This window comes from Tachyglossus aculeatus, chromosome 14 (assembly GCF_015852505.1).
Source record: "Tachyglossus aculeatus isolate mTacAcu1 chromosome 14, mTacAcu1.pri, whole genome shotgun sequence".
In the NCBI taxonomy this organism is placed as follows: domain Eukaryota; kingdom Metazoa; phylum Chordata; class Mammalia; order Monotremata; family Tachyglossidae; genus Tachyglossus; species Tachyglossus aculeatus.
The window spans coordinates 50398647-50425784 of record NC_052079.1 but is presented as its reverse complement, the minus strand read 5'-3'; the positions used below and the strand labels follow the sequence as shown (position 1 = coordinate 50425784).

General features: G+C 52.8%; 1 protein-coding gene across 1 annotated transcript in view; it reads left to right on the top strand.

Annotated features, from left to right (window-relative positions):
* Nucleotides 1–23684, top strand: part of NPTXR (neuronal pentraxin receptor) — a 29420-nt gene extending 5736 nt beyond the window's left edge. Inside the window, exons 3-6 of the mRNA XM_038756082.1 lie at nucleotides 19578–19800; nucleotides 21239–21486; nucleotides 22244–22423; nucleotides 23234–23684. Of these exons, the coding sequence (XP_038612010.1) occupies nucleotides 19578–19800; nucleotides 21239–21486; nucleotides 22244–22423; nucleotides 23234–23458 (876 nt within the window). The 3' untranslated portion in view covers nucleotides 23459–23684. The remainder of the gene's footprint in view (nucleotides 1–19577; nucleotides 19801–21238; nucleotides 21487–22243; nucleotides 22424–23233) is intronic.
* The last annotated feature ends 3454 nt before the right edge of the window (nucleotides 23685–27138 follow it).

The following is a 27138-nucleotide window of genomic DNA, read 5'->3' as shown; positions in this document are numbered from 1 at the left end:
AATCAATCATATATAGTGAGTGCTTACTGTGTGCAGAGCACTGGACTGAGCACTTGGGAAGGACAAGTTGGCAGCGCTTGCCGTGTGCACAGCGCTCCACCAATCAATCAATCATATTTAGTGAGCACCTACTGTGTGAGGAGCACTGGACTGAGCGCTTGGGAAGGACAAGTTGGCAGCGCTTGCCGTGTGCACAGCCAGCGCTCCACCAATCAATCAGTCGTATTTAGTGAGCGCTTACTGTGTGCGGAGCGCTGGACTAAGCGCTTGGGAAGGACAAGTTGGCAGCGCTTGCCTTGTGCACAGCACTCCACCAATCAATCAATTGTATTTAGCGAGTGCTTACTGTGTGCGGAGCACTGGACTGAGCGCTTGGGAAGGACAAGTTGGCAGCACTTGCCGTGTGCACAGCACTCCACCAATCAATCGTATTGAGTGAGCGCTTACTGTGTGCGGAGCGCTGGACTAAGCGCTTGGGAAGGACAAGTTGGCAGCGCTTGCCTTGTGCACAGCGCTCCACCAATCAGTCAATCGTATTGAGTGAGCGCCTACTGTGTGCGGAGCGCTGTACTGAGCTCTTGGGAAGGCCAAGTTGGCAGCGCTTGCCATATGCACAGCCAGCGCTCCACCAATCAATCAGTCGTATTTAGTGAGCGCTTACTGTGTGCGGAGCACTGGACTAAGCGCTTGGGAAGGACAAGTTGGCAACATCTAGAGACGGTTCCTGCCCAACAGTGGGCTCACAGTCTAAAAGACCAAACGCTTGGGAAGGACGTAGAGAGACTAGAGAGTCTAGAAGGGGGAGACGGACAACAGAACGTGGTGACTAAATAATGGAATAAATATGTACAAGTAAAATAATACATAAATATTCATTCAGTCGGATTTATGGAGCGCTTAGCGTGGGCAGAGCACCAGACCAAGCGCTTAGGAGGGACAAGTTGGCAACATAGTGTAGACACAGGCTAGAAGGGGGAGACAGACGACAAAACGAAACATATGAACAAAATAAAATGAATAGAATAGTAAACATGTACAAGTAAAATAAGTAAATAAATATTCATTCGTTCAATCGTATTTATTGAGCGCTTACCGTGGGCAGAGCACCGGACCAAACACTTGGGAAGGACAAGTTGGCAACATAGACGCAGTCTAGAAGGGGGAAGATGGACGACAGAACGTGATAACTAAATAGAATAAATAGAATGAATATGTGCAAGTAAAATAATACATAAACATTCATTCATTCAGTCGTATTTATTGAGCACTTACCGTAGGCAGAGCGCCAGACCAATCGCTTGGGAAGGACAAGTTGGCAACATAGAGTAGACGCAGTCTAGAAGGGGGAGACAGATGACAAAACAAAGCATATTAACAAAATAAAATGAATAGAATAGGAAACACGTACAAGTAAAATAAGTAAATAAATATTCATTCATTCAGTCGTATTGAGCGCTTACTGTGTGTGGAGCACTGGACTAAGCGCTTGGGAAGTACAAGTTGGCAACATAGAGAGACGGTCCCTACCCAACAGTGGGCTCACAGTCTAGAGGGGGGAGACAGACGACAAAACAAAACATGTTAACAAAATAAAATAAATAGAATAAATATGTACAAGCACAATAAATAGAGTAATAAATATGTACAAACATACATATATACAGGTGCTTTGGGGAGGGGAAGGAGGTAAGGCCGGGGGAGGGGGAGAGGAAGGAGGGGGCTCACCAACATCATCCCGTTGGTACTTATATGTGCCAAACACTGTCCTAAGCACTGAGGGAGATCCAGGGTCATCAGGCTGTCCCCCATGGGGCTCACAGTCTTCATCCCCATTTTACAGATGGGGAACTGAGGCCCAGAGAAATTAGGTGACTTGCCCAAGGTCACAGAGCTGACAGGCAGCTGCTTGTGTGAGGTGATGATGATGATCATCATCGTGGTACTTGTCATTCAGTCGTATTTCTTGAGCACTGACTGTGTGCTGACCACTCTGTCGTCATCATCATCGTGGTACTTGTCATTCAGTCATATTTTTTGAGCGGTGACTGTGTGCAGACCACTCTATCATCATCGTGGTACTTGTCATTCAGTCATATTTTTTGAGTGGTGACTGTGTGCAGACCACTCTATCATCATCATCATCATCGTGGTACTTGTCATTCAGTCATATTTCTTGAGCGCTGACTGTGTGCAGAGCACTCTGTCATCATCATCGTGGTACTTGTCATTCAGTTGTACTTCTTGAGCACTCACTGTGTGCAGAGGACTCTATCATCCTCATCGTGGTACTTGTCATTCAGTCGTATTTCTTGAGCGCCGACTGTGCAGACCACTCTATCATCATCATGGTCCTTGTCATTCAATTGTAATTCTTGAGCGCTGATCATGTGCAGACCAATCAATCAATCAATCGTATTTATTGAGCGCTTACTGTGTGCAGAGCACTGTACTAAGCACTTGGGAAGTACAAGATGGCAACATATAGAGACAGTCCCTACCCAACAGTGGGCTCACAGTCTAGACCACTGTATCGTCCTCATCGTGGTACTTGTCATTTAATAGTATTTCTTGAGCACTGACTGTGTGCTGACCACTCTGTCGTCATCATCATCGTGGTACTTGTCATTCAGTCATATTTCTTGAGTGCTGTGTGCAGACCACTGGTATCGTCCTCATCGTGGTACTTGTCATTCAGTTGTATTTCTTGAGCACGGACTGTGCGCAGAGCACTGTATCGTCCTCATCATGGTACTTGTCATTCAGTCGTATTTCTTGAGTGCTGATTGTGTGCAGAGCACTGTATCGTCCTCATCGTGGTACTTGTCATTCAGTCGTATTTCTTGAGTGCTGACTGTGTGCAGACCACTCTATCATCATCGTAGTACTTGTCATTCAGTCATATTTCTTGAGTGCTGACTGTGTTTAGACTACTCTGTCATCAGCATGGTACTTGTTAAGCGCCTCCTAGGTGCCAAGCACCTTTCTAAGCGCTGGGGTACATACCAGGTCTTCAGGTTGTCCCACATGGAGCTCACAGTCTCTGTCCCCATTCCCCAGATGAGGGTGCTGAGGCCCAGAGAAGTTAAGTGACTCTCCCAAGGCCACACAGCAGACAAGTGGAGGAGCTGGGATTAGAACCCACGGCCCCCGACTCCCAACCCCGGGCTCTTGCCATTGAGCCACACTGCTTCTCATCATCATCACCATCATGGTCATCACTCTCGGCAGAGCACTGTACTAAGCACATGGGGGACCACAGTCAACTTAGAAGACACCTCTAGACTGAAAACTTGTCGCGGGCAAGGAACGTGTCTGTTGTGGTGTTGTACCCTCCCAAGCTCGTAGTGCAGTGCCCTGCCCACAATAAGCGCTCAGTAAATACAGTTGACTGATTGAGGAGCTTTACAGACTAATGGGGGAGACGGACATCAGAAGAAACAACAGACGGGGGCAAGCAGCAGGGTTTAGGTAATAATAACAGTTACGGTATCTGTTAAGCGCTTACTATGTGCCAAGCACTGTTCTTTTAAAGATTCAGTCATACTTATTGAGCGCTTACTGTGTGCAGAGCATTTAAAGATGAGAACCGGGGCGGTTGCCGGGGGCGCGGGGGGATGTACCCGAGGGCTTAGTGGGGGAGAAGTGCTAAAGTGGCAGTTGGGTGGATAAACTTGTGTGGCTTCGGCTCTTGCCTTAAGCTGCCCCGGGACCAGTGTGCATGTCTCTGTCTCTCTCTCTCTCTCTCTCTCTCTCTAGTGCTTACTCTGTACTAGGCACTGTACTAATCCCTCGGGGTAGATACAACACCCTGTCCCACATGGGGCCCACGGTCTTAATCCCCATTTTAGAAGATGAGACACTGCAACACAGAGAAGTTAAGTAACTTGCCCAAGATCACACAGCCGACAAGTGGCAGAGGCAGAATTAGAACCCAGGTCCTTCGGACTCCCAGCCCCTTGGTTCTATCCACCAGGCCACGCTGCTTCTCAGTCTCGCTTATATTTGGTCTCCGTGGGGGTGGTCGCCCTGATTCCAGTCCCTGGAGGTCGCACGGTGCAGGTGGGGGGTGAGAGCAAGAGGCACTGCTGCAGGCCCCCTTGGCATCTCCCGGGGTCCGGTACCCCCGGAAACAGGCGTCCCGTTTCCCCCTTCCTTGAACAGCCAGGGTCGGCACTCTCCCGGGGGCCCCCGCCTTTCCTCTCACAGGGCCGACGGGGTCCCAGGTTGTCCTTCCCACCAAGGGGCTTCCCTGGTTGTGGGGGGCAAGGGAAGGGCTGGGGGGAGCGAGCTTAGACCCCAGATTGTGAATCCCATGTGGGACACAGATGGTGTCCCATCTTAAGCGCTTAGTACCTTGCTGTGCACACAGTAAGCACTCAATAAATACGACTGAATGAATGATCATCTTCCTTCTACCCCAGTGCTTAGCCCAGCGCTCGGCGTGTGGTAAGTGCAGTGTAAATGCTTACCGATTACCGCCGTTATTATTCTTTCCCCTTCCAGACACCCGTGAGGGTGGAGCAGCGGGAGTCTGCCCGAAGTCTAACCAGTCAGGGGCAAAGTTCCCTTGGGGCTGGGCCAGAAGAAAGTCCCTACAAAAATCCCACTTTCAGAAACCTGTAATCAGGAGCCAGGCAGGGGCTAATAGAAGAGTGAGTGAGAGAGAGACAGAGAGAGAGAGAGAGAGTCCGTGCCCCAGTCCAGCTTCCAATCTCCCAGCACTCAGGGAAGTCGGAAGATAAAAGTAAGAGGATTTATCGGTGCTTTTTAGAAATCTCTCAATATCTCTATGATTATTTTTTTTCCCAAATTGGGGGAGGGAGGGAGGGATCTGGTGGTGGCAAATGGGCAGCCCAGGGAGCGGCTGCCCTGGGTCCGTGCCCAGAGTGAGACCAGGCTGGCCCTGCTTCTCGCATTGCTGCTTTGTGCCCGGGTCTTGCCCAGCAGGAGCACACCTGGCAACAGAAATGGTTAGGGCCCTTCTCCAGGGACCTGCAGCGTGGCAGGGGAGATCCTTTGGGTAGTCGTTGTTTCTGGCACTGAATGAAGCTACCAACTTCCCGCTGTCCCCTCATGCCCCCCAGCAGCCGGCAGGCAGTTGTCATATGGGCTCCCTCCCATCCTGACTCCTTTCTCTGTTTCCCATCAGTCAAACAGTAAGGGCTTGGGAGAGTACACTATAACAATAGATGCATTCCCTGCCCACAGTGAGCTTACAGTCTAGAGGAGCAGTTTGCCCAAGCTGGGGCCAGTTTACACATCCGGCCCCTTTTCCTGGTTTTCCAATCAATCAATCATATTTATTCAGCGCTTACTATGTGCAGAGCACTGTACTAAGCGCTTGGGAAGTACAAGGTGGCAACATATAGAGACAGTCCCTACCCAACATTGGGCTCACAGTCTAAAAGGGGGAGACAGAGAAAAAAAAAAACACCAAACATACTAACAAAATAAAATAAATAGAATAGATACGTACAAGTTAAATAAATAGAGTAATAAATATGTACAAACATATATACATATATACAGGTGCTGTGGGGAAGGGAAGGAAGTAAGATGGGGGGATGGAGAAGGGGACGAGGGGGACGAGGACAACTGTTTCCAGAAACAGTTGGGGTAGCTGGCTCCCCCGCTTGTCTGCCGTGTGACCCTGGATGACTCACTTCGCTTCTCTGGGCCTCAGTTACCTCATCTGTAAAATGGGGAGTAAGACTGCGAGCCTCAGGTGGGACATGGACTGTACCCAAACTGATTAGCTTATATCTACCCCAGCGACAGTGTCTGGCATATAGTAAGCACTTAACAAATACCATTTAAAAAAAAAAAAAGCTGAGTCCAAGTTTGTTCCGTTTCTCCAAACTTTAAGAGATTTGGCTAATAGCTTGTAAACAAATCCCTTCTCACCTGTTCTAGGGATGGGAGCATTCTGCCAACTTGTACTTCCCAAGCGCTTAGTACAGTGCTCTGCACACAGTAAACGCTCAATAAATACGATTGACTGATTGATTTGAAAATTCCTGCAGCTGAGGGCTCGGACTAAATCCTTGCCAGTGATTTTTAAGTCTTTCCCAGCAACACTCGACCTAACTTAGCCTGCGGCCAAGACCGCTGCCGCCACGCTTCCCTCATGGCCTGGCCCGCGCGGCCTCCTCAAGGGGAGTTGGTTGGTGAATTTTCTGAATTGTCAGCTAGCTCTCCGTTATGTGGCTTGTGGATTATCCAGTTCACTGCTCCCCAACTTTCCCCTCCGGTCTGACCTGCTCCTCAACCGCTCCGTGGTTTCCGGAGGGGAAAGCGGACCGGTCTGTCTTGTTGCCTGGGGAAGTTTGGGCGAGGAAGGAGCCTGTGGCTGGACATCTCGGGGAGGGCAGGTTTGCGGTTCTCGCTGCCGGAAAATTTCTAAGTGCCCCAGGTCAGGGCAGGGGGGAGCCCCGGCTCTCAGGAAGCCTGCGGTTTCCACTCAAGCACTCAGCCCCCTCCTACCTCACCTCGCTACTCTCCTGCTACAACCCAGCCCGCATACTTTGCCCCTCCAGTGCTAACCTTCTCACCATCGATCTCTCGCCCACGTCCTGCCTCTTCATATCCGACAGACAATGACTCTCCCCACTTCGAAACCTTATTGAAGGCACATCTCCTATGAGAGGCCTTCCCTGAGCCCTTCTTTCCTCTTCTCTCACTCCCTGCTGCGTCGCCCTGACTTGCCCCCTTTATTCATAATAATAATAATAATAATAATAATGGCATTTGTTAAGCGCTTACTACGTGCAAAGCACTGTTCTAAGCGCTGGGGGAGGATACAAGGTGATTAAATTGTCCCATGTGGGGCTCACAGTCAATCCCCATTTTACAGATGAGGTAACTGAGGCTCAGAGAAGTTAAGTGACTCGCCCAAGGTCACACAGCAGACATGTGGCGGAACCGGGATTCGAATCCCTGACCTCTGGACTCCAAAGCCCGGGCTCTTTCCACTGAGCACAGCACTTACGTACCTATCTGTAATTTTATTCCCAGACCGAGCCCCCTCCTTCCTCTTCCTCCTTACCTCCTTCCCCTCCCCACAGCACTTGTATATATGTATATATGTTTGTACGTATTTATTACTCTGTTTTATTCGTACGTATTTATTCTATTTATTTTATTTGGTAATATGTTTTGTTTTGTTCTCTGTCTCCCCCTTCTAGACTGTGAGCCCGCTGTTGGGTAGGGACCGTCTCTCTATGTTGCCAACTTGTACTTCCCAAGCACTTAGTACAGTGCTGTATGCACAGTAAGCGCTCAATAAATGCGATTGAATGAATGAATCATCATCATCATCAATCGTATTTATTGAGCGCTTACTGTGTGCAGAGCACTGTACTAAGCCCTTGGGAAGTACAGATTGGCAGCATATAGAGACAGTCCCTACCCAACAGTGGGCTCTGAATTTATATTAATGTCTGTCTCCTCCTCTCGACTGAAAGCTCTTTGAGGTCAGGGAATGTCTGTTATATGGCTCCACCACGTCTGCTGTGTGACCTTGGGCGACTTCTCTGAGCCTCAGTTCCCTCATCTTTAAAATCAGGATTAAGACTGTGAGCCCCAAGTGGGACACCTTGATCACCTTGTATCCCCCCCAGCGCTTAGAACAGTGCTCTGCACATAGTCAGAGCTTAACAAATGCCATCATTATTATTATTATTATATTGCTGTACTCTCCCAAGCACTTAGTAGAGTGTCATGCTACTAGTAAGCGCTCAGTAAATACGACTGACCCACCTCTTATGGCCAACGGTCTCAGTTCCATTTTGAAACTGGGTGGCTGGGCGGAGGGAAGCAATCTGGATTCCTTCCCTCACACCCCCCCCAGCCCCACGACACATCTTGGAGAGGGTGAGACGAAGAAAGATGCTTCCCCAGATGGTCTGTAGCCCAAAGGACCAGTAGCCAGCCAAGAGGAAGCCCTCCCTCATACCCTTCTCCGGGGGGCCAGCCTGGCTCTCAGACCTCTTAAACTGCGGCATCTTCCTTTCTACCTTAGATCTACCCCAAGCGTTTAGCACAGTGCTTGGTGCATAATAACCACCCAACTACCGTAATTATTATTACTTCTCCCGTCCCTCATATGGAAAATGGGGATTGGGACTGTGAGCCCCTCGTGGGCAACCTGATTACCTTGTATCTACCCCGGCGCTTAGAACGGTGCTTGGCACATATTAAGCGCTCAACAAATGCCGTCATTATTATTACGAGAAGCTGCGTGGCTTAGTGGGACGAGCCCAGGTTTGGGAGACAGAGGTCATGGGTTCTAATCCCGGCTCCGCCGCTTGTCAGCTGTATGACTTTGGGCAAGACTCTTCACTTCTCTGGGCCTCGGTGACCTCGTCTGTCAAATGGGGATGAAGACTGAGCCCCACGTGGGACAACCTGATTACCTTGGATCTACCCCGGTGCTTAGAACAGTGCTTGGCACATAGTAAGCGCTTAACAAATACCATTATTATTATTATTGTTTAGTACCAGGTGGCACTGACCCGCTTCCTGGTAACCTGCAGGTTTCCTGTCCGGTCATTCCCGACTAAGAGAAGCCTGGACTGGAAAGGCATTAGTCCCTATGAGAATCCGTTCAAGGGAAGGATTGGGATCAGGGTGGCGGGGCTTAGGGATGGAGCGGGGACAATCAATCAATCAATCAATCGTATTTATTGAGCGCTTACTGTGTGCAGAGCACTGTACTAGACTGGAAAGGCATTAGTCCCTATGAGAATCCGTTCAAGGGAAGGATTGGGATCTGGGTGGCGGGGCTTAGGGATGGAGCGGGGACAATCAATCAATCAATCAATTGTATTTATTGAGCGCTTTCTGTGTGCAGAGCACTGTACTGGACTGGAAAGGCATTAGTCCCTATGAGAATCCGTTCAAGGGAAGGATTGGGATCTGGGTGGCGGGGCTTAGGGATGGAGCGGGGACAATCAATCAATCAATCAATCGTATTTATTGAGCGCTTACTGTGTGCAGAGCACTGTACTAAGCGCTTGGGAAATACAAGTCGGCAACATATAAAGACAGTCCCTACCCAACAGTGGGCTCACAGTCTAGAAGACTGTGACAAGCCGGGGGGGTGCCGGGAGAGATGAGCAAAGAAGAGGAAACCAATTTTCCGACCCATTAGGTGATGAGCTTGATGTTTTCCCATCCCTTTATCGCTTTAAATAAAGTGCAGTGGGCTCTCTTGGCAGCAAATCCAAAACTCAAAAATGCCAGCTTCCCCCCCGGGCTGGCAGATTGGGAAAGCATTGGGGTCCCACTCCTTCTCCGACGCCTCTGTTCCGCGTGGGACGCCCAGGCTGGTTGAGCCACCAGATGCCCCCCACCCCTGCCATGGCCCCTGCTGATCCGCAAGCCTCCCCAACCCCCCGCCCTCCCTCTCCTGCTCGGAGATCGCGGTGGGAGACATAGCTCCTGTTCTCGCCCACCTCGTGACGCGCTGTCGCTCTTGCCCCCCGCAATGTTCCCATGGCGGAGCCGCGCCTGGGGATGCTCTGGGAATGATTCGGTCCTGGACGAAAGAGGGACAGGATGGCAGCCTGGTACCGAAGTCTGAGCTTCTGCGGGGGAGTCGCTTCGTAAACATTGTCATCTGGCCTCTCTTCGGCCCCCATCGCGAGGGGGGAAACTGAGGGTTCCTGAAAGGCAGACAGCAAGTCAGTAGCTGAGCGTGAACCTGGAGGCCCAGCTGGGTCCCATCGTGACTCTGCTTTGACATGAGAGGCAGCGTGGATCAGTGGAAAGATCCCGGGCTTGGGAGTCAGAGGTCGTGGGTTCTAATTCCGCCTTGGCCACTTGTCAGCTGGGTGACTTTGGGCAAGCCATTTAATTTCTCTGAGCTTCAGTTACCTTATCTGTAAAATGGGGATTAAGACCCTGAGCCCCACGTGGGACAACCTGATTACTTTAGAACAGTGCTTGGCACATAGTAAGCACTTAACAAATGCCATTTACCTGATTACCTTGTATCTACCCTAGCACTTAGAACAGTGCTTGGCACATAGTAAGCACTTAACAAATGCCACTATTTATTATTATTATTATTATTACTAGAACTTTCACTTGTTCTAAACCCATCAGCAGAGCTATTTCTGCATCAGACCAATGCCCTGCCCAGCCCTGGCTGTGGTAACAGGATGTCTGGAGGAACCGAGAGATAATAATTAGAATAATAATTATGGTGTTTGTTAAGCTCTTATTATGTGCTAAGCACTGTACTAAGTGCTGGGATAGAAACAAGGTAATCAGGTTGTCCCAAGTGGGGCTCACAGTCTTAATCCCCATTTTACAGATGAGGAAACTGAGGCACAGAGAAGTTAGGTGGCTTGCCCAGGGTCACACAGCAGACGAGTGAGAAGCACTTACTGAGAAGCAGCGTGGCTCAATGGAAAGAGCACGGGATTTGGAGTCAGAGGTCATGGGTTCAAATCCTGGCTCTGCCGACTGTCAGCTGTGTGACTTTGGGCAAGTCACTTCACTTCTCTGTGCCTCAGTTACCTCATCTGTAAAATGGGGATCAAGACTGTGAGTCCCTTCTGGGACAACCTGATTGCCTTGTAACCTCCCCAGCACTTAGAACAGTGCTTTGCACATAGTAACTGCATAACAAATGCCATAATATTATTACTTAATTATTACTTAATTATTATTAAGTGGCAGAGCCGAGAGATGGTTCCTGTTCTTAGCAACCATCAGGATGCTTAGGGCTGGACTGCCTGATATTATAAGAATAATAATAATAATAATGGCATTTGTTAAGCGCTTACTATGTGCGAAGCACTGTTCTAAGCGCTGGGGTAAATACAAGGTAATTGGGTTGTCCCACGTGGGGCCCACAGCCTTAATCCCCATTTTACAGATAATAATAATAATGGCTTTTATTAAGCGCTTACTATGTGCAAAGCACTGTTCTAAGCGCTGGGCTGAGGGATGAGGGAACTGAGGCTCCGAGAAGCCAAGTGACTTGCCCAAGGTCACACAGCAGACATGTTCATTCAATTGTATCTATTGAGCGCTTACTGTGTGCAGAGCACTGTACTAAGCGCTTGGGAAGTCCAAGTTGGCAACATATAGAGACGGTCCCTACCCAACCGTGGCAGAGCGGGGATTGGAACCCATGACCTCTGACTCCCAATCAATCAATCCTATTTATTGAGCGCTTACTGTGTGCAGAGCACTGTACTAAGCGCTTGGGAAGTACAAGTTGGCAACACATAGAGACAGTCTCTACCCAACAGTGGGCTCACAGTCTAGAAGGGACTCCCAAGCCTACACTTTTTCCACTGAGCTGGTCCACAGCTTTGGTCTGCCCGTTCTATATCCTCAGGCCGTTGTCCTCTCTCCTCAACACTGACCGTCCTTCCCCAAATAAGTCGATGCCAGGTATCCTGACTTTTTTCATCAGGAAAAGTTCCCAGGCCCTCTCCCCCTTCCCAGCGCGACAAATCTCTCCTGGTGCCAAGCTGAAGTGACTTCTCCAGGAAGTTACCCAAACCCGGGGGGAAAAAAATCTCGATTTGTAGCAGTTGTGCTATTTCCTGGCCGGGTTCTCTTTGGACTAACTACGGGATGAACTGCTAATCAGCTCAGCCAACACTTTAGTCAGTCAGTTGTATTTATTGAGCACTCATTGTGTGTAGAGCACTCTGCTAAGCACTTGGGAGAGTTCAGTGTGACAGAGTTGGTAGGTTTCCTGCCCACAGGGAGGTCCTCCAGCACTTTCCGTCCTCGACCTCACATCTAGTGGATAGAGCACTGGCCTGGGAAACAGAAGGTTGTGGGTTCTAATCCCGTCTCCGCCACTTCTCTGCTGTGCGAACTTGGGGAAGTCACTTCAGTTCTCTGAACCTCAGTTACCTCATCTGTAAAATTCATTCATTCAGTCAGTCGTATTTATTGAGCGCTTACTGTGTGCAGAGCATTGTACTAAGCACTTGGGAAGTACAAGTTGGCAACTTATAGAGACGGTCCTACCCAGCAACCGGCTCACAGTCCAGAACGGGGAGACAGACAACAAAACAAAATACATAGGTGTCAAAATCATCAGAATAGAATTATAGCTATATGCACATCATTAACAAAATAAATAGAATAGTAAATATGTACAAATAAAATAGAGTAATAATTCTGTACAAATATATATAAGTGCTGTGGGGAGGGGAAGGAGGTAGGGCTGGTGGGGGTGGGGGTGATGAGGAGGAGGAGAGGAAAAAGGGGGCTCAGTCTGGGAAGGCCTCCTGGAGGAGGTGAGCTCTCATTAGGGTTTTTGAAGGGAGGAAGAAAGCTAGCTCCTGCAGATGTGTGGAGGGAAGGCATTCCAGGCCAGGGGAAGGACGTGGGCCGGGGATTGACGGCGGGACGGGCGAGAACGAAGCACAGTGAGGAGGTTAGCGGTGGCAGAGGAGTGGAGGGGGCGGGCTGGGCTGGAGAAGGAGAGGAGGGAGGTGAGGTAAGAGGGGGAGAGGTGATGGACGGCCTTGAAGCCGAGAGTGAGGAGTTTTTGCTCGATTTGTAGGTTGACAGGCAGCCACTGGAGATTTTTGAGGAGGGGAGTGACATGTCCAGAGCATTTCTGTACAAAGATAATCTGGGCAGCAGAGTGAAGTATAGACTGAATCGGGGAGAGACAGGAGGATGGGAGATCAGAGAGGAGGCTGATGCAGTAATCCAGTTGGGATAGGATGAGAGATTGAACCAGCAAGGTAGCGGTTTGGATGGAGAGGAAAGGGCGGGTCTTGGCAATGTTGCGGAGGTGAGACCGGCACGTTTTGGTGACGGCTTGGATGTGTGGGGTGAACGAGAGAGCGGAGTCGAGGATGACACCAAAGTTGCGGGCTTGCGAGACGGGAAGGAGGGTAGTGCCGTCTACAGAGACGGGAAAGTCAGGGAGAGGACAGGGTTTGGGAGGGAAGACAAGGAGTTCAGTCTTGGACATATTGAGTTTTAGATGGTGGGCAGACATCCAGATGGAGATGTCCTGAAGGCAGGAGGAGATACGAGCCTGGAGGGAGGGAGAGAGAGCAGGAGCGGAGATGTAGATTTGTGTGTCATCAGCGTAGAGAGGATAGTTGAAGCCGCGGGAGTGAATGAGTTCACCGAAGGCGTGAGTGTAGATAGAGAACAGAAGGGGACCAGGAACTGATCCTTGAGGAACCCCTACAGTAAGGGGATGGGAGGGGGAGGAGGAGCCCACAAAAAAGACTGAGAATGAACGGCCGGGGAGATGAGAGGAGAACCAGGAGAGGATGGAGTCTGTGAAGCCAAGGTTGGATAGCGTGTTGAGGAGAAGGGGGAGAGCCACAGTGTCGAAGGCAGCTGAGAGGTCGAGGAGGATAATAGGATAGAGTGGGAGCCATTGGATTGGGCAAGAGGGAGGTCATTGGTGACCTTTGAGAGGGCAGTTTCGGTGGAGTGTAGGGGACGGAAGCCAGATTGGAGGGGGTCAAGGAGAGAGTGGGAGTGAGACTGTGAGCCCCACATGGGACAGGGACTGCGTCCAACCCGATTTGCTTGTACCCTCCCCAATGCTTAACAAATATGGCCGTTATCATTATTATTACATCTGATCGGAAAGCCAAGGGACTGGTAGCTTAAAGTCTGTACTCTCTCCCAGTCCTCTGCCCCTCCTCGGTCTGGCTTCCTTTCCCCATCCCCCTCCATGCCCCCACACTGTCTACATGCCTGGCTACTTCTCTCCAGGCCTCTAGCCGCCCCCGCGGAGGCACAGACGGTGGACCCTGGCAGGGAGGGGGTAGGAAGCCTGCAGAAGCTGCATCTCCATCCTCCTCTTCCCCCTCCGCGGCAGAGGACAATCTGGCTCCCCGGCTCCGGCGGGGGTGGGCAACAGGGACGAAGACGTGTTCCCGGCTGTTCCCGTGGGAAGCGGCCGTCTCGGGAGGAGGGGCAGGGCAGGGAGAGTTCTGACAGCGTGATGCATTTCCAAGTTGGAATCATCCCCGACTTGTACTTCCCAAGTGCTTAGTACGGTGCTCTGCACACAGTAAGCGCTCAATAAATCATCATCATCATCATCAATCGTATTTATTGAGCGCTTACTATGTGCAGAGCACTGTACTAAGAGCTTGGGAAGTACAAATTGGCAACATATAGAGACAGTCCCTACCCAACAGTGGGCTCACAGTCTAAATGCGATTGAATGATTGAATGAATCCCAACTAACCACCCCATTTTTCCAGTTTTTTGTTGGTTTTTTTTTTAATAGTGTTTGTTAAGCACTTGGTGCCAGACACTGTACTTAGCATTGAGTTAGATACAAGTTAATCAGTTTGGACACAATCCCTGACCCTCATGGGGCTCACAGTCCCCATTTTACAAATAATGAAACTGAGGTACAGAGAAGTGAAGTGCCTTGCCCAAGGTCACACGGCAGACAAGTGGCGGAGCTGGGATTAGAACCCAGGTCCTTCTGACACTCAGGCCTGTGCTCTATCCGCTAGGCCACTCTGCTTCCCTCAGAACTGAGCTGCCCCCCAAGACCTCTGAATGGGATGGTGGAGGAGATGCCAACCTGGAGCCCTGCAATCTGGAGACCCAGCTCTACTCTGCCCTTCCTGCCTCACCTCCCCATTCAAAACAAGGAGGGAGAGAGCAGAGCAAAGAGCCGAGGACACTCCCTGGATGAACCAACCAATAATAATAATAATGTTGGTATTTGTTAAGCGTTTACTACGTGCCAAGCACTGTTCTAAGCTCTGGGGTAGATACAAGGTCATGAGGTTGTCCCACGTGGGGCTCACAGTCTTAATCCCCATTTTACAGATGAGGGAACTGAGGCCCAGAAAAGTTAGGTGACTTGCCCAAAGTCACACAGCTGACTAGTGGCGGAGCCGGGATTAGAACCCGTGACCTCTGACTCCCAAGCCCACGCTCTTTCCACTGAGCCGCTCTGCTTCTCCAATGACCTGGGTCTTCTAGCTCTCTCTCCGGGCGTCCCCGGAATCAGTCAATCATCAGTGGTATCTATTGAGCGCTTACTACGTGCCGAGCACCGTGCTTACAGCTTGGGGGAGAGTATAATACAACCGCACCCAGACCCTTGCCTCTGACCTCTGCTTTGCCTGTCCAGCGGGAGAGGACTTGGAAGGTGGAGGAGAGGAAGGGAGAGATTGAAAACAAAAAAATCTAGGAAAAACCTAGAGCCGGACAGAATGCTAGCTGGGCCTGGGAAAAGAGGGGACTAAGTCAACTCTTGACCTCTTCCCTCTCCCGTCTCCTGCTTTCCGTATTGACACGTTCAATCAGTGGTATTTATTGAGCATGTACTGTGTGCAGAGCGCTTTACTAAGTGCTTGGAAGAGGACAACAGAGTTGGTAGACACCATTCCCTGCCCACAATGAACATAAATGGCATAAATGGAAGAGGACAATACAACAGAGTTGGTAGACACCATTCCCTGCCCACAACGAGCATAAATGCCATTAAAAAAAAACACCAAAAAACGAGCCTTCAGTCTAGAGGGGGAGACTGACCTTACTGTAAATCAATAAATTGTGGATATGGACGTAAATGCCGAGGGAGGGGTGAATAAAGGATGCAAATCCAAGTGCTGCGGGCTTCTCCTCACCCCCCACCTCGTTGCTTCTCTTTGATGATGATGTTGGCATTTATTAAGCGCTTACTCTGTGCAAAGCACTGTTCTAAGCGCTGGGAAGGTTACAAGGTGATCAGGTTGTCCCATGGGGGGCTCACAGTCTTCACCCCCATTTTACAGATGAGGGAACTGAGGCCCAGAGAAGTGAAGTGACTTGCCCAAAGTCACACAGCTGACAAGTGGCGGAGCCGGGATTTGAACCCATGAACTCTGACTCCAAAGCCCGGGCTCTTTCCACTGAGCCACGCTGCTTCTCTTTACCAGCCCGAAAGCCGTGGTTGTGATCTCCTGGATTGGATGGCAAGCTCCTCGAGGGCAGGGACATTTTGCCTCTGGCTGTAACTCCTCTCCTGGACACACTTTCCTCCCTGTGAGATGATTATTGGGCAGCACAAGGTGGAGGCCCCAAAGTCCAACCCAGGACCGCCCAAAGGGCAGAGGAGGCCCAGATCCATGCTCTCCCTCAGTTTCCCTGTGGGGCAGGGATAGGATGGGGATTGTACACCGGGAAAGGCTGTCAGTATCTCCCCAGCAGCGATGGCTCATCGGCAGGGCCAGATCCTTTCTCTGCTCCAGCCTTCCTATTTTGCGGGATTCTGCTCTGTCTGCCTTAAGTCCGGAAGACGGAGGCGGCCGTGCGGGCCCGGATCATCATCATCAATCGTATTTATTGAGCGCTTACTATGTGCAGAGCACTGTACAAAGCTCTTGGGAAGTACAAATTGGCAACATACAGAGACAGTCCCTACCCAACAGTGGGCTCCCAGTCTAAAAGATGTCGGGCTGCAGAAATTGCGCGGGGCCCAGGGGAGCCCTGCTGCAGGGTTGATGCCGGGCGGGAAAGACCAGGGGGTTCTGGGAAATGTGATAAAGCCATAAAGCATGTTAAACCTTTTGGGGAAGAGGTTATTATGGAATATTCCGTGGCTTCTTATCAGCCTATTACCCATTATTCATAAAAACTGTTGACAGTATTGGCCCCGTGGTTCTAATTCTGCGGCTTATTATCAGCCTGAATGTTACCCATTATTGATAGAAATTGTCGACAGCGTCGGCCCCGCGGCCCTAACGGCAGTCTCTGTCCTACTTAGACTGTGAGCCCCGTGCAGGATAGGACTGTGTCCAACCTAATTGACTTCTACCAACCCCAGCGCTTAGAACAGTGTTGGACACATAGTAAGCGCTTAACAAATACCACAAAACAAACAGTCTAGACCAAAGGAGGGACAGGAGGGAAGAGTTAATAATAATAATGGTATTTGTTCAGCACTTACTGTGTGCCAAGCACTTTATTGAGCGCCGGGGTAGATACAAGGTAATCGGATTGGACGTAGTGCCTGTCCCACATAGGGCTTCACGGTTTTACAGATCCGGGGGCAGGCCCGATTCTCCAGGTCAGGAATCCCACGGGAGAGAAGAGGTGGCGGACCTTCAGCCGTGGATTAACTCTCGAACCCGGAGCTGGGGACCCCCATGGGGATGTTCCGCCTCCTGACCCTCTTTTACATAGAGAGGCAAGGACCCCGAGTAGCAGTGCGGCCGAGTGGATGGAGCAGGAGCCCGGGGGGTCAGAAGGACCTGGATTCTAACCCCAGCTCCGCCACTTCCCTCATTCATTTTATTACTATTTATTTTATTTTGTTAGTATGTTTGGTTTTGTTCTCTGTCTCCCCCTTTTAGACTGTGAGCCCACTGTTGGGTAGGGACTGTCTCTATATGTTGCCAATTTGTACTTCCCAAGCGCTTAGTACAGTGCTCTGCACATAGTAAGCGCTCAATGAATACGATTGATGATGATGATGAGGGAACTGAGGGACTTTGGCAGGTTATTTCATTCATTCATTCATTCATTCAATCGTATTTATTGAGCACTTACTGTGTGCAGAGCACTGGACTAAGCGCTTGGGAAGTCCAAGTTGGCAACATCTGTGCCTCAGTTCCCTCATCTGTAAAATGGGGATTAAGACTGTGAGCCCCCGCGTGGGACAACCTGATCACCTTGTAACCTCCCCAGGTCCTCTAGACTGTGAGCCCACTGTTGGGTAGGGACCATCTCTATATGTTGCCAACTTGTACTTCCCAAGCGCTTAGTACAGTGCTCTGCACACAGTAAGCGCTCAATAAATACGATTGATTGATTGAACAGTGCTTTGCACTTAGTAAGCGCTTAATAAATACCATTAAGAAAAAAATGAAGTGATTTGCCCAAGGCCACACAGCAGACAAGTGGCAGAGCTCTCCTGAGTCCCATCATCATCATCATCATCAATCGTATTTATTGAGCGCTTACTATGTGCAGAGCACTGTACTAAGCGCTTGGGAAGTGCAAATTGGCAACATATAGAGACAGTCCCTACCCAACAGTGGGCTCACAGTCTAAAAGGGGGAGACAGAGAACAAAACCAAACATACTAACAAAATAAATAGAATAGATATGTACAAATAAAATAAATAAATAAATAGAGTAATAAATATGTACAAACATATATACATATATACAGGTGCTGTGGGGAAGGGAAGGAGGTAAGATGGGGGGGATGGAGAGGGGGACGAGGGGGAGAGGAAGGAAGGGGCTCAGTCTGGGAAGGCCTCCTGGAGGAGGTGAGGTGAGGAGTCCCAGGCCCGTGTTCTCCTCATTCACCCCTCACCACCTCTCCTGGACCCCTCTCCGGGACCCTCCCCTGGGACGCCGCGGGTGCATCCTGCCTCTCCGATCTGTGGCCGGGCTAGGCTGAGCACCAAAATCCAGACAGCGGGATCCTGCCAGATTCCCCAAAGACCCTCCGGAACATTCCTCACCTCTTTGTGGCCACCGACAGCGTCCCCAAGGTTGTCCGTCTCCCTGGCTAGCTTTAGGTGCCGGGGGCGAGGCCGTCTCCTTCCAGACACCAGGCATCCTCGTCTGCGTAGTAGGGCCCGGTCACGAGGGCGGTGGACGTCGGGAGGAGCCGTGGTCTCCAGGTGGTCTTGGCACAGGCGGAATCCTGGCTCTGAGTCAATAATTAATATCTGTGGTAGTTGTAGAGCGATTACTAAGTGCCAAGCTCTGGGTTAGAGACAAGATAATCAGGTCGGATGCAAACCCCGTCCTCCACAGGATTCGCAATCAGAGGAGGAGGGAGAGCAGGTATCGAATCTCCATTTTACAGGTGAGGAAACTGAGGCCCAGTGGAGTGAAGTGACTCAGCCGAGGTCATGCAGGAGGCAGGGACCATATTAATTCGCTCTCCTGGGGAGCAGACCTGGAGCTGATCCATCTCCCCGGGGTCAAACTGCACCAGGTTTGGGGACTTATAGAGTTTTTAGACCCGATCCAGGTCCTCAAGGTAATAATAAAGACATTTATTAAGCGCTTACTGTGTGCAAAGCACTATTCTAAGCACTGGGGAGGTTACAAGGTGATCAGGTTGTCCCACGGTGGGGCTCACAGTCTTAGTCCCTATTTTCCAGGTGAGGTAACTGAGGCACAGAGAAGTGAAGTGACTTGCCCAGGGTCACACAGCTGACAATTGGCAGAGCCGGTTTACGAGCTAATCTTCTTGCTGGCCAGAATTAGCCCAACTGACCGAGGCTGGGCAGGGAGCAGGTCTCCGTTAGAGCTTTGTCCTGTAGGAAGTGTCCATTCATTGTGACAGCGGACTGTGAGCCCGCTGTTGGGTAGGGACCGTCTGTATATGTTGCCAACTTGTACTTCCCAAGCGCTTAGTACAGTGCTCTGCACACAGTAAGCGCTCAATAAATACGATTGAATGAATGAATGAATGAGAAGAGAAAGGTAGCCTCCCATCTTTGTTAGTCAGGGAAGGCCTCCTGGAGGAGGAGGTGGGTTTGGGGGCTGTTTGAACGACGGAAGGGAGAGCACAGGGCCCGCGGGAGATGGGGAGCGGAGGGAGGGCGGACCACAGAGTGAGTCGGCCCCATTTTTCTCCCCTTTTCCAGCAGGAACTCCCGCCCCACGGGAACTCCTCGTCCTCCGCGCCGCCTCACCAGCCCCGGGATGCCCTCCACTCCAAGATGGAGGAGTTGGAGGGCCAGCTCCTGGCCAAGATCGAGGCCCTGGAGAAGGAACGCTCCTCCCTGAGCAGCAACAACCATCAGCAACGCCAGGAGGTGGAGAAGGAGCTGAACGCCCTGCAGAACCGGGTGGCCGAGCTGGAGCACGGTGGGTGGCCGGCGGGGCCGGGAAGGGAGTAGGGCAGGACGGGACGGCTGGCTCCCATCCCCAGCGGCATCCGAGCCTGGGGGGGGCTGTCGAACAACAGTCAGAAAAGCAGTGTGGCTAGTACAGAGAGCAAGAGGCTAGGAGCTGGAGGACCCGCGTTCTAATTCCAGCTTCCCTTCTTAATAATAATAATAACGCCATTTATTAAGCGCTTACTATGTGCAAAGCACTGTTCTGAGCGCTGGGGAGGTTACAAGGTGATCAGGTTGTCCCACGGGGGGCTCACAGTCTTCACCCCCATTTTACAGATGAGGTACCTCAGGCCCAGAGAAGTGAAGCGACTTGTCCAAAGTCACACAGCTGCCAGTGGCGGAGCTGGGATTCGAACCCATGACCTCTGACTCCAAAGCCCGTGTTCTTTCCACTGAGCCACGCTGCCTCTTGCCTCCTGTGTGACCTCGGGCAAGTCGCTTTTTTTTATGGTATTTGTTAAGCGTTTACTATATGCCTGGCGCTGGACTAAGAACTGGGATAGATACAGAAACTAATCAGGTTGGACGCAGTCCCTGTTCCACAGGGGGCCTACAATCTTCATCCCCATTTTTACAGGTATGGTAACCCAAGCACAGTGAAGTTAAGTGTCTTGCCCAGGGTCACACAGCAGACAAGGGGTGGAGCTGGGATTAGGACACAGCACACTGGGCCATGCTGCTTTCCTTCCCTTCGCCTCAGTTACCCTACCTGTAAAACGGGAACCTGTGTTCTCCCTCCCTGGGGCCCACGTGATAATCTTGTAGCTACCCTAGCACTTAGTCCAGTGCTTGACATATAATGAGCACTCAACAAATACCACAGTTGTTATTACAGTTAGTCATCCTTCACTTGTATTAATCGAGCGCCTGCCGTGCCCAGAAGAGTGGGCTAAGCCAGTTGGAGGTCTGGCCCCTCTCCCATAAACGCCCACCGCACTCAGCAGCAGCTCCATCCCCCCCCTCCCGAGTCTCCAGCTCTCGCCCACTGGTGCTCGGAGGGAGGCGGCGGGCAGATGGCGGCCTCAGCGGGTTTCGGGAATAAGGGAACGGGCAGGGGTGGGCTGTGGCGAGTCCGTTCCTCCGACCGTAACGGCGGCCAGTCCGGAGCAAGGAATGGCGGAGGAGGCGGGGGTGGGGGGATGTCCCCTTCGGGACTCCCCCGTCACCAAGCCCAAAACCAAGGCTCACCCCGGTCTGTGCCTGATCCATCTCTCCTGGGCACCCTCTCTGCCCCTAACATCCAAGCTGTCACTGTGAACCCCGCCAGCTTCCTCAAAGAGCCGGTCTGGCGTCCGGCCCTTCCGGTGCCCCTTGCCCGGCCGTGCCCATCTGCCCGCTTGATGACCGCCGCGGTCTGGGGATTCCTGCTCATTTTCACCGTCCCCTCCCTGCTTTCCCCCTGCCAGAGGGCCCAGCCTTCAGCCCCCCGGATGCCTTCAAGGTCAGTATCCCCATGCGGAACAACTACATGTATGCCCGTGTGCGCAAGACGCTTCCCGAACTCTACTCCTTCACCATCTGCGTGTGGCTCCGTTCCAAGTCCGGCGGGTCGGGTCTGGGCACCCCCTTCTCTTACTCGGTGCCCGGGCAGGCCAATGAGATCGTGCTGCTGGAATGGGGGAACAACCCCATGGAACTGCTCATCAACGATAAGGTAGGCGGGCCCCTGCTAAGCCTCCCCAGAGCTTCCTGCCACACAGCCCATCTCCCGGGCCCTCCCGCCCCCAGATCCTTCCTCGCTATGTGACCTAAGCGCTTAGTATAGTGCTGTGCCCGTAGTGAGCGCTTAATAAATACGATTGACTGACCCAAGGAAGGGCAAGTCTGGGAGACTGGAGGGCGTGTTCCCCTCTGGCTTTCTCCGGAGGCAGACGACTCATCCCCTCCTCACACTGGGCCGTGAGCCCTGAACGTGGGGCCAGGATGCCAGGCTCCCTTTGCCAGTGTGGTCTGCTTCTGCCCACTGCCACCTCTTAAATCAGAGCGGCTCCTGGCTGAGCCGCCTCCTCACCCTTCCTCAGTCTTCCCCGCCCTAGGGAGCCAGCAGCCCCTAGGGCCCCTCCTGGGGCGTGGCCTCTGGGCCCTGGGGGTATCATAGCGGGGGCGTGTGTGGGGGTTCCCCCTCCTTTCTCCTTCCCTTGCTCCTCTGCCAATTTGTGGGAGATCCAGGATTGGATTTGCAACTCTGGATTGGAAAATGAGGTACCTGCTGTGGGGAGGGAGTTCCCTCTGAGGGAGGGAGGCTGTGGAGAGGGGCATCGGGCATTGAAACACCCGGGGAACAATGAAGCACCCCCACCCCGGGGTCCTCCCTTTGGTTCATCGGTTGGGTGTGACAGTCCTGAGGCGTGTGCCAGGCCCCGGGGCTCCTGGCTCGGGTGAGGCTGACAGCGGGTCTCGGGGGTTCCCAGGTGGCGCAGCTGCCCCTGAACATGAAGGAAGGAATTTGGCATCATATCTGCGTGGCCTGGACCACGCGGGACGGCCTGTGGTCAGCGTACCAGGACGGCGAGCTGCGCGGCTCAGGCGAGAACCTGGCCGCTTGGCATCCCATCAAGCCCCACGGGATCATGGTCCTGGGCCAGGAGCAGGTGAGCCCCCTGAGCCGGGCTGGCAGGAGGAGACGGGGGCCGGCAGGCACAGCACCCTCTCCTCTCCGGCATTGAGGATGATTTATGAACCATCAGATCAGACTCCATCTCCTCCCCTCTCCAACAATCTGTGTGGTTTTCTTCTCAGAGCCAAACTGTCTACCTTCCCTTCCCTACCAAGGGTCTCCTCACCCCCCCGGCTCCCTCCAGAGGGAGCGTTATTGAGCGGCTCAGCCGTCCCCATTAGTAATCATCATCATCATCATCAAAGCAATAATGGTGGTATTTGTTAAGGACATCCTGTATGCCAAGCACCGCACTAAGTGCTGCGGTGGATAGAGGATAATGAGATTAGATATGGTCCGTGTCCCACATGGGCTCACAGTAGTAAGGGCGGGGGAATATGAGTGTTTTACCCCCATTTTACAGAGGAGGAAATTGAGGCCCAGAGACGTGAAGTGACTTGCCCAAGGTCACACACCAGGCAAGTGGCGGAGCTGGGATTAGAACTCGGATCCCCTGACTTCCTCTCTCCCGCCCTCGCAGCTCTGGGCAGGTCTCGTCATTCTCCTCTAGCCAGAGCCTCACCCGAGCTGCCAACCTGGGAATTGTCAGGGGGAGAGAAGGAAGGGGACGTCCTCTTAGCAGGGAACAGTAGCGGTCACCCGGGGACCCCATAATGGGTTGGGGCGCAGCCAGGGGCTGTTTGTTGACCATAGGTCTTCTCCTTTCTCTCCTCCTGCTCCTCTCTCTCTCCTCCTGCTCCTCCTTGCCCCCCTTCACCCGCACCCTACCCCGTCTCGGGCACAGGACACCTTTGGCGGCCGGTTTGACGCCACCCAGGCTTTCGTGGGGGAGCTATCCCAGTTCAACCTGTGGGACCACATCCTGACCCCTGGCCAGGTCCTGGGCATCGCCAACTGCACAGCTCCCCTCCTGGGCAACATCGTCGCCTGGGACGACAAGGTGGTGGAGGCCATTGGTGGGGCGACCAGGACGGCCTTTGACGCCTGCAGCAGGAGAGTCGAAGCCTGAGGGGAGCCGCCCTCCCCTCCTCCCACTTTCAGGGGGATCCCTCATCCACCTGGGGGAGTGGGATGGAGGCGCCTTCCCCTCCCCTGATCCCATCTCCTTCCCATCTCCCTCCAGGTGCCTGGGGTCACCCTCTCTCCCCCAACCTCCTTTTCCAAGCGTCTCATGTCCTGTTTGTGGAGTGTGGGGAAGACCCCCGAACCTTAAATCGGGCCCAAGGGCAGGGAGTGGGAGGGAGGGTGGGGGAATGATGGCGGTGCCTCTCTTGCCGTGCCACGGCTCACCCTGGGGCAACGTTCCCGGTGGCCGAAGCTGGGGGAATTGAGGATTTGGAGGGCGCTAGGGTTAGAAGAGCCCGAGTGGAGGCTTCTTGGGTTCTTCTGCCCGTGCCTTGGTGCCAGCTCGGTCCGATGCTGGGGGCCAGGTGGCATTGCTAAAGCTCTGGGCCTTGGAGCGGTGGTGGGAGGGGAGGGGGTTGGGGTGGCGGGTGGGCCCCCCTGCCAGGGAAGGGGCCTGGCCGGCTCACCCTAGTCTAGATTCTTCCCGAGGACTTTCCTGTAGAACTGCCAGGGCCCCCTGCCCACCACACCATTTAGGAAAAGGGCAGTCGGGTTTGCCCCGGGTGGCTCAAGGGACCAATGTCTCCCTTCTCCCATGTGCCGTGAGGGTGCTGAGCTCAGCCTCACATGAGGGCAAGGGGTCAGAAGAGCCGCCCTGAGCTAAGGGCAGCTTGACCCCTGCCGGAAAGCTCTTCTCCCCCACCTCCCCTTCCCGCTCCAGGCCCAGACTTCCTTGCCCCTATATTATTTATGTGTCGTTATTTATCTATTTATTTATTATTTATTCTATTTATTGGTTCTACTCATTGTTGGGGCCCCCAGGGATCCTCTGGATTGAAGCAGGAAGAAAACTGGATTTTCCTTCCTCAGTCCCAAAGCTCGCTCTCCTGCCTCCCTCCTGCCATCCTCCACCAGGTCCTCTTGTGGTTCCCACTCCCTGCCCCCTCAGCTGCCATCTGCCCCCAAGTCTGAAACAAGGAAGACAGTGGTCAGACCAGAGATTAAACAGCCAAGCCTGGAGAGAGGCCCATTGGTGTGTTGTGGAGTCCATTCCTCCCAAGTCCATTATGGGGGAGCAGCGAGGGGAAAGGTCGAGTGACAGAAGCCCTCCCTGAAGCCTCAGTCCTACCCTTCCACTGGCTCGCTCAGCTCGGGAGTGGGGGGCCCAATCGGGGCTCGGGCCACTGCCCATGGCAGGAGGCCGCTCGGGCCTGTGTGGTCCAGGATCCGGCCCCCGGCTTCTCCCTCTGTGTTACAAAACTGTGGCTTCAGCTAGAACTGAGGCGCCAGGAACACATGGGTTTCCCAAAAGCCCCAGCCCCTTGGAGGACCCCCACCCCAGCCCCAGGAAAGATCCCCCCGACCCTGGACTGTGACTCCCAGCGGCTCAGCTCGCCTCCAGCCGACTGCCCGACTAAGATCACTCGTGGCCGAGCCAGAAGATGCTGGAGTCCCTCAGTCACGGGGCTCGTGACCAACATTTCCATCTTAGTAGACAGCAGTCCCCCTGCTCCACCCGTCCCCTCCCCTCGGGCAGTTCTGGGGTTCATCGGGGCGAAGCCGGCACAAGCTCTCTGGCCACGGGCGGGGTGATGCGATCAGGACCCGGGAATCCCCCAGCTGGGGCGAGAGCTAGCGCGGGCCGGACCCCGACTCCACAGTGAGGATTCCCTGAGTCCGTCACGCAGATGGGTGTCTCAGTCAATCAGTCGATCGCTTTTATTGAGCGCTTACCTTGTGCAGGGCACTGTGCTAAACGCTTGAGAGAGTACAATATAGCAATAGACAAGGTCCTTCAAAATCACAAGTGCAGAGTTAACCTCCCCCACCCCATCCTGACTATCCCTCCTCTTTGGCTCGTCCCACTCCCCAGAATGGCTGCTTCCTTTAGCCAGAGCCCACTGAACTTGGTGTCTCCCTGGCAACGGCTAGTGACATCAGCAAGCAAGCTGGGTTAAGTGCCTCCGTGGCAAAGTTGCTTGCCGTTGCTATGGCGATGGCAGACTTTGGACCGTGGGGTTCTGGGAGGTTTTGAGAAAGTAGCGGTCTTTCAGTCTGGTTTAAAGGACGGAAGCTTCTGGGGCCGTTGAACACCCCTATCCATCACTGAAATGGTGTGACAAGGCACCTCTGGTCCTCTCATGCATCCCAGGCTTCTGGGGAAAGAGGCAACAGGGCCTTTATCTGTCTGGGCCACCTGGAGCCTGTGGTGTGGAGGTATCTCCAAGGCATCGCTTGTCCGTCTTGCCCCATTTAATTAATGGATGATTAATCAATCAGTGGTATTTTTGAGTGCTTACTATGTGCAGAGCACTGTAGTAATTAATGATGGTGTGGGCTAAGCATTTACTATATGTCAGGCACCGTTTTAAGGGCGGGATTAGGTACAAGTACATCAGATGGGACCCAGTTCCTGTCCCGTGTGGGTTCCTTCCCTCTCCCCCTTCCCCTACTGCTCTAATCCCGCTCGCTCCGGGCTGTTGACGGGTGGGAGTCCTTCCCACTGGATCCTTCCCTTCTGTCCCCCCTCCCCTCCCAGGGCTAAAAGGGGGAGCCAAGGGAAGCAGGGAGAGGGAGCAGTGGGCCTTCCACAGGGGCAGGAGTTCTAGTGGAAGCTCCTGGGAGCCCCATTAGAGAGAATTCGCGGACCCCTTCTTGAAGGAGCTGGTCCTCTTATTGGGGAGACCAGACTGGCCGACCCAGAGAACACAGTCATGTTACCAAAAAGACTGTAAGCTTGTTGTGGGCATGGACTATGCCTGCTAATTCCGTCGTGCTGTGCTCTCCCAAGCACTTGGTACAGTGCTCCGCATATAGTAAGCGCTCAATGAATAGCATCGATTGATCGGTTGAATCAGTCAAGCTGGCAGTTTGGAGAATGGGCGAGGTGAACCAAGGAGGGCTTCCTGAAGGTGGTGGGCCTGGAGCCAAGGGAAACGGGGGAAGAGAGGCTCTTGCTCAGGTGCCCCCCGCACTGCCACTGATTTGTTTAGAGTGCTCATTTCCTGCTTGGTGGGTTGCAGGAGTTTGGGCACAACTGAATGGATGCCTTTGTGGCTGGAGGATTTTGGTTTTGTTGTTATTACCGGCATAGATTAAGCACTGGGGCAAGGTATAGCATCCCAACATTTATGCTCTAAATGTTGTGGGGAAGTCAGGGCCACTGGAAAGAATCGGGTTTTATTTCTTCCTCATTCCCACCCCTGCCTCCAAGCCACCAGGGGCCTGAGGCCCGAGAGGAAGGAGCAGGCAGAGATCGGACTCCAGTCGGGAGGGTGTATGAAGCCTTAGTTTCTCCTCCCTCCCTCGGGTGTGCCATCCTCCCCTCTCCCCCTCTCAGGCGAGGAAGGTGACGGCCGAGTCCCCGGACAGGGGCCCAGTTCTCTCGTCTCCGTCTTGTGATCGTCTGTGCCCTAACCCAGACTAGGCCCTTCCTGAGTCCCTTCCTCCCCTTTGGCTGTCGAGTTGGTGGTGGCCAGCTAAGTCCCAACCCCTCCCAGGGTGGGGGTTTCCCATGCTTCTCCTCATCAGCTCTGGTCATCTACTCGCCCCTCCATCTTCCCGACCAAGCTCCCGCTTCCTTCCCTCCTCGTCACTCTCGCGAATGCCAACAGACCCTGTCCC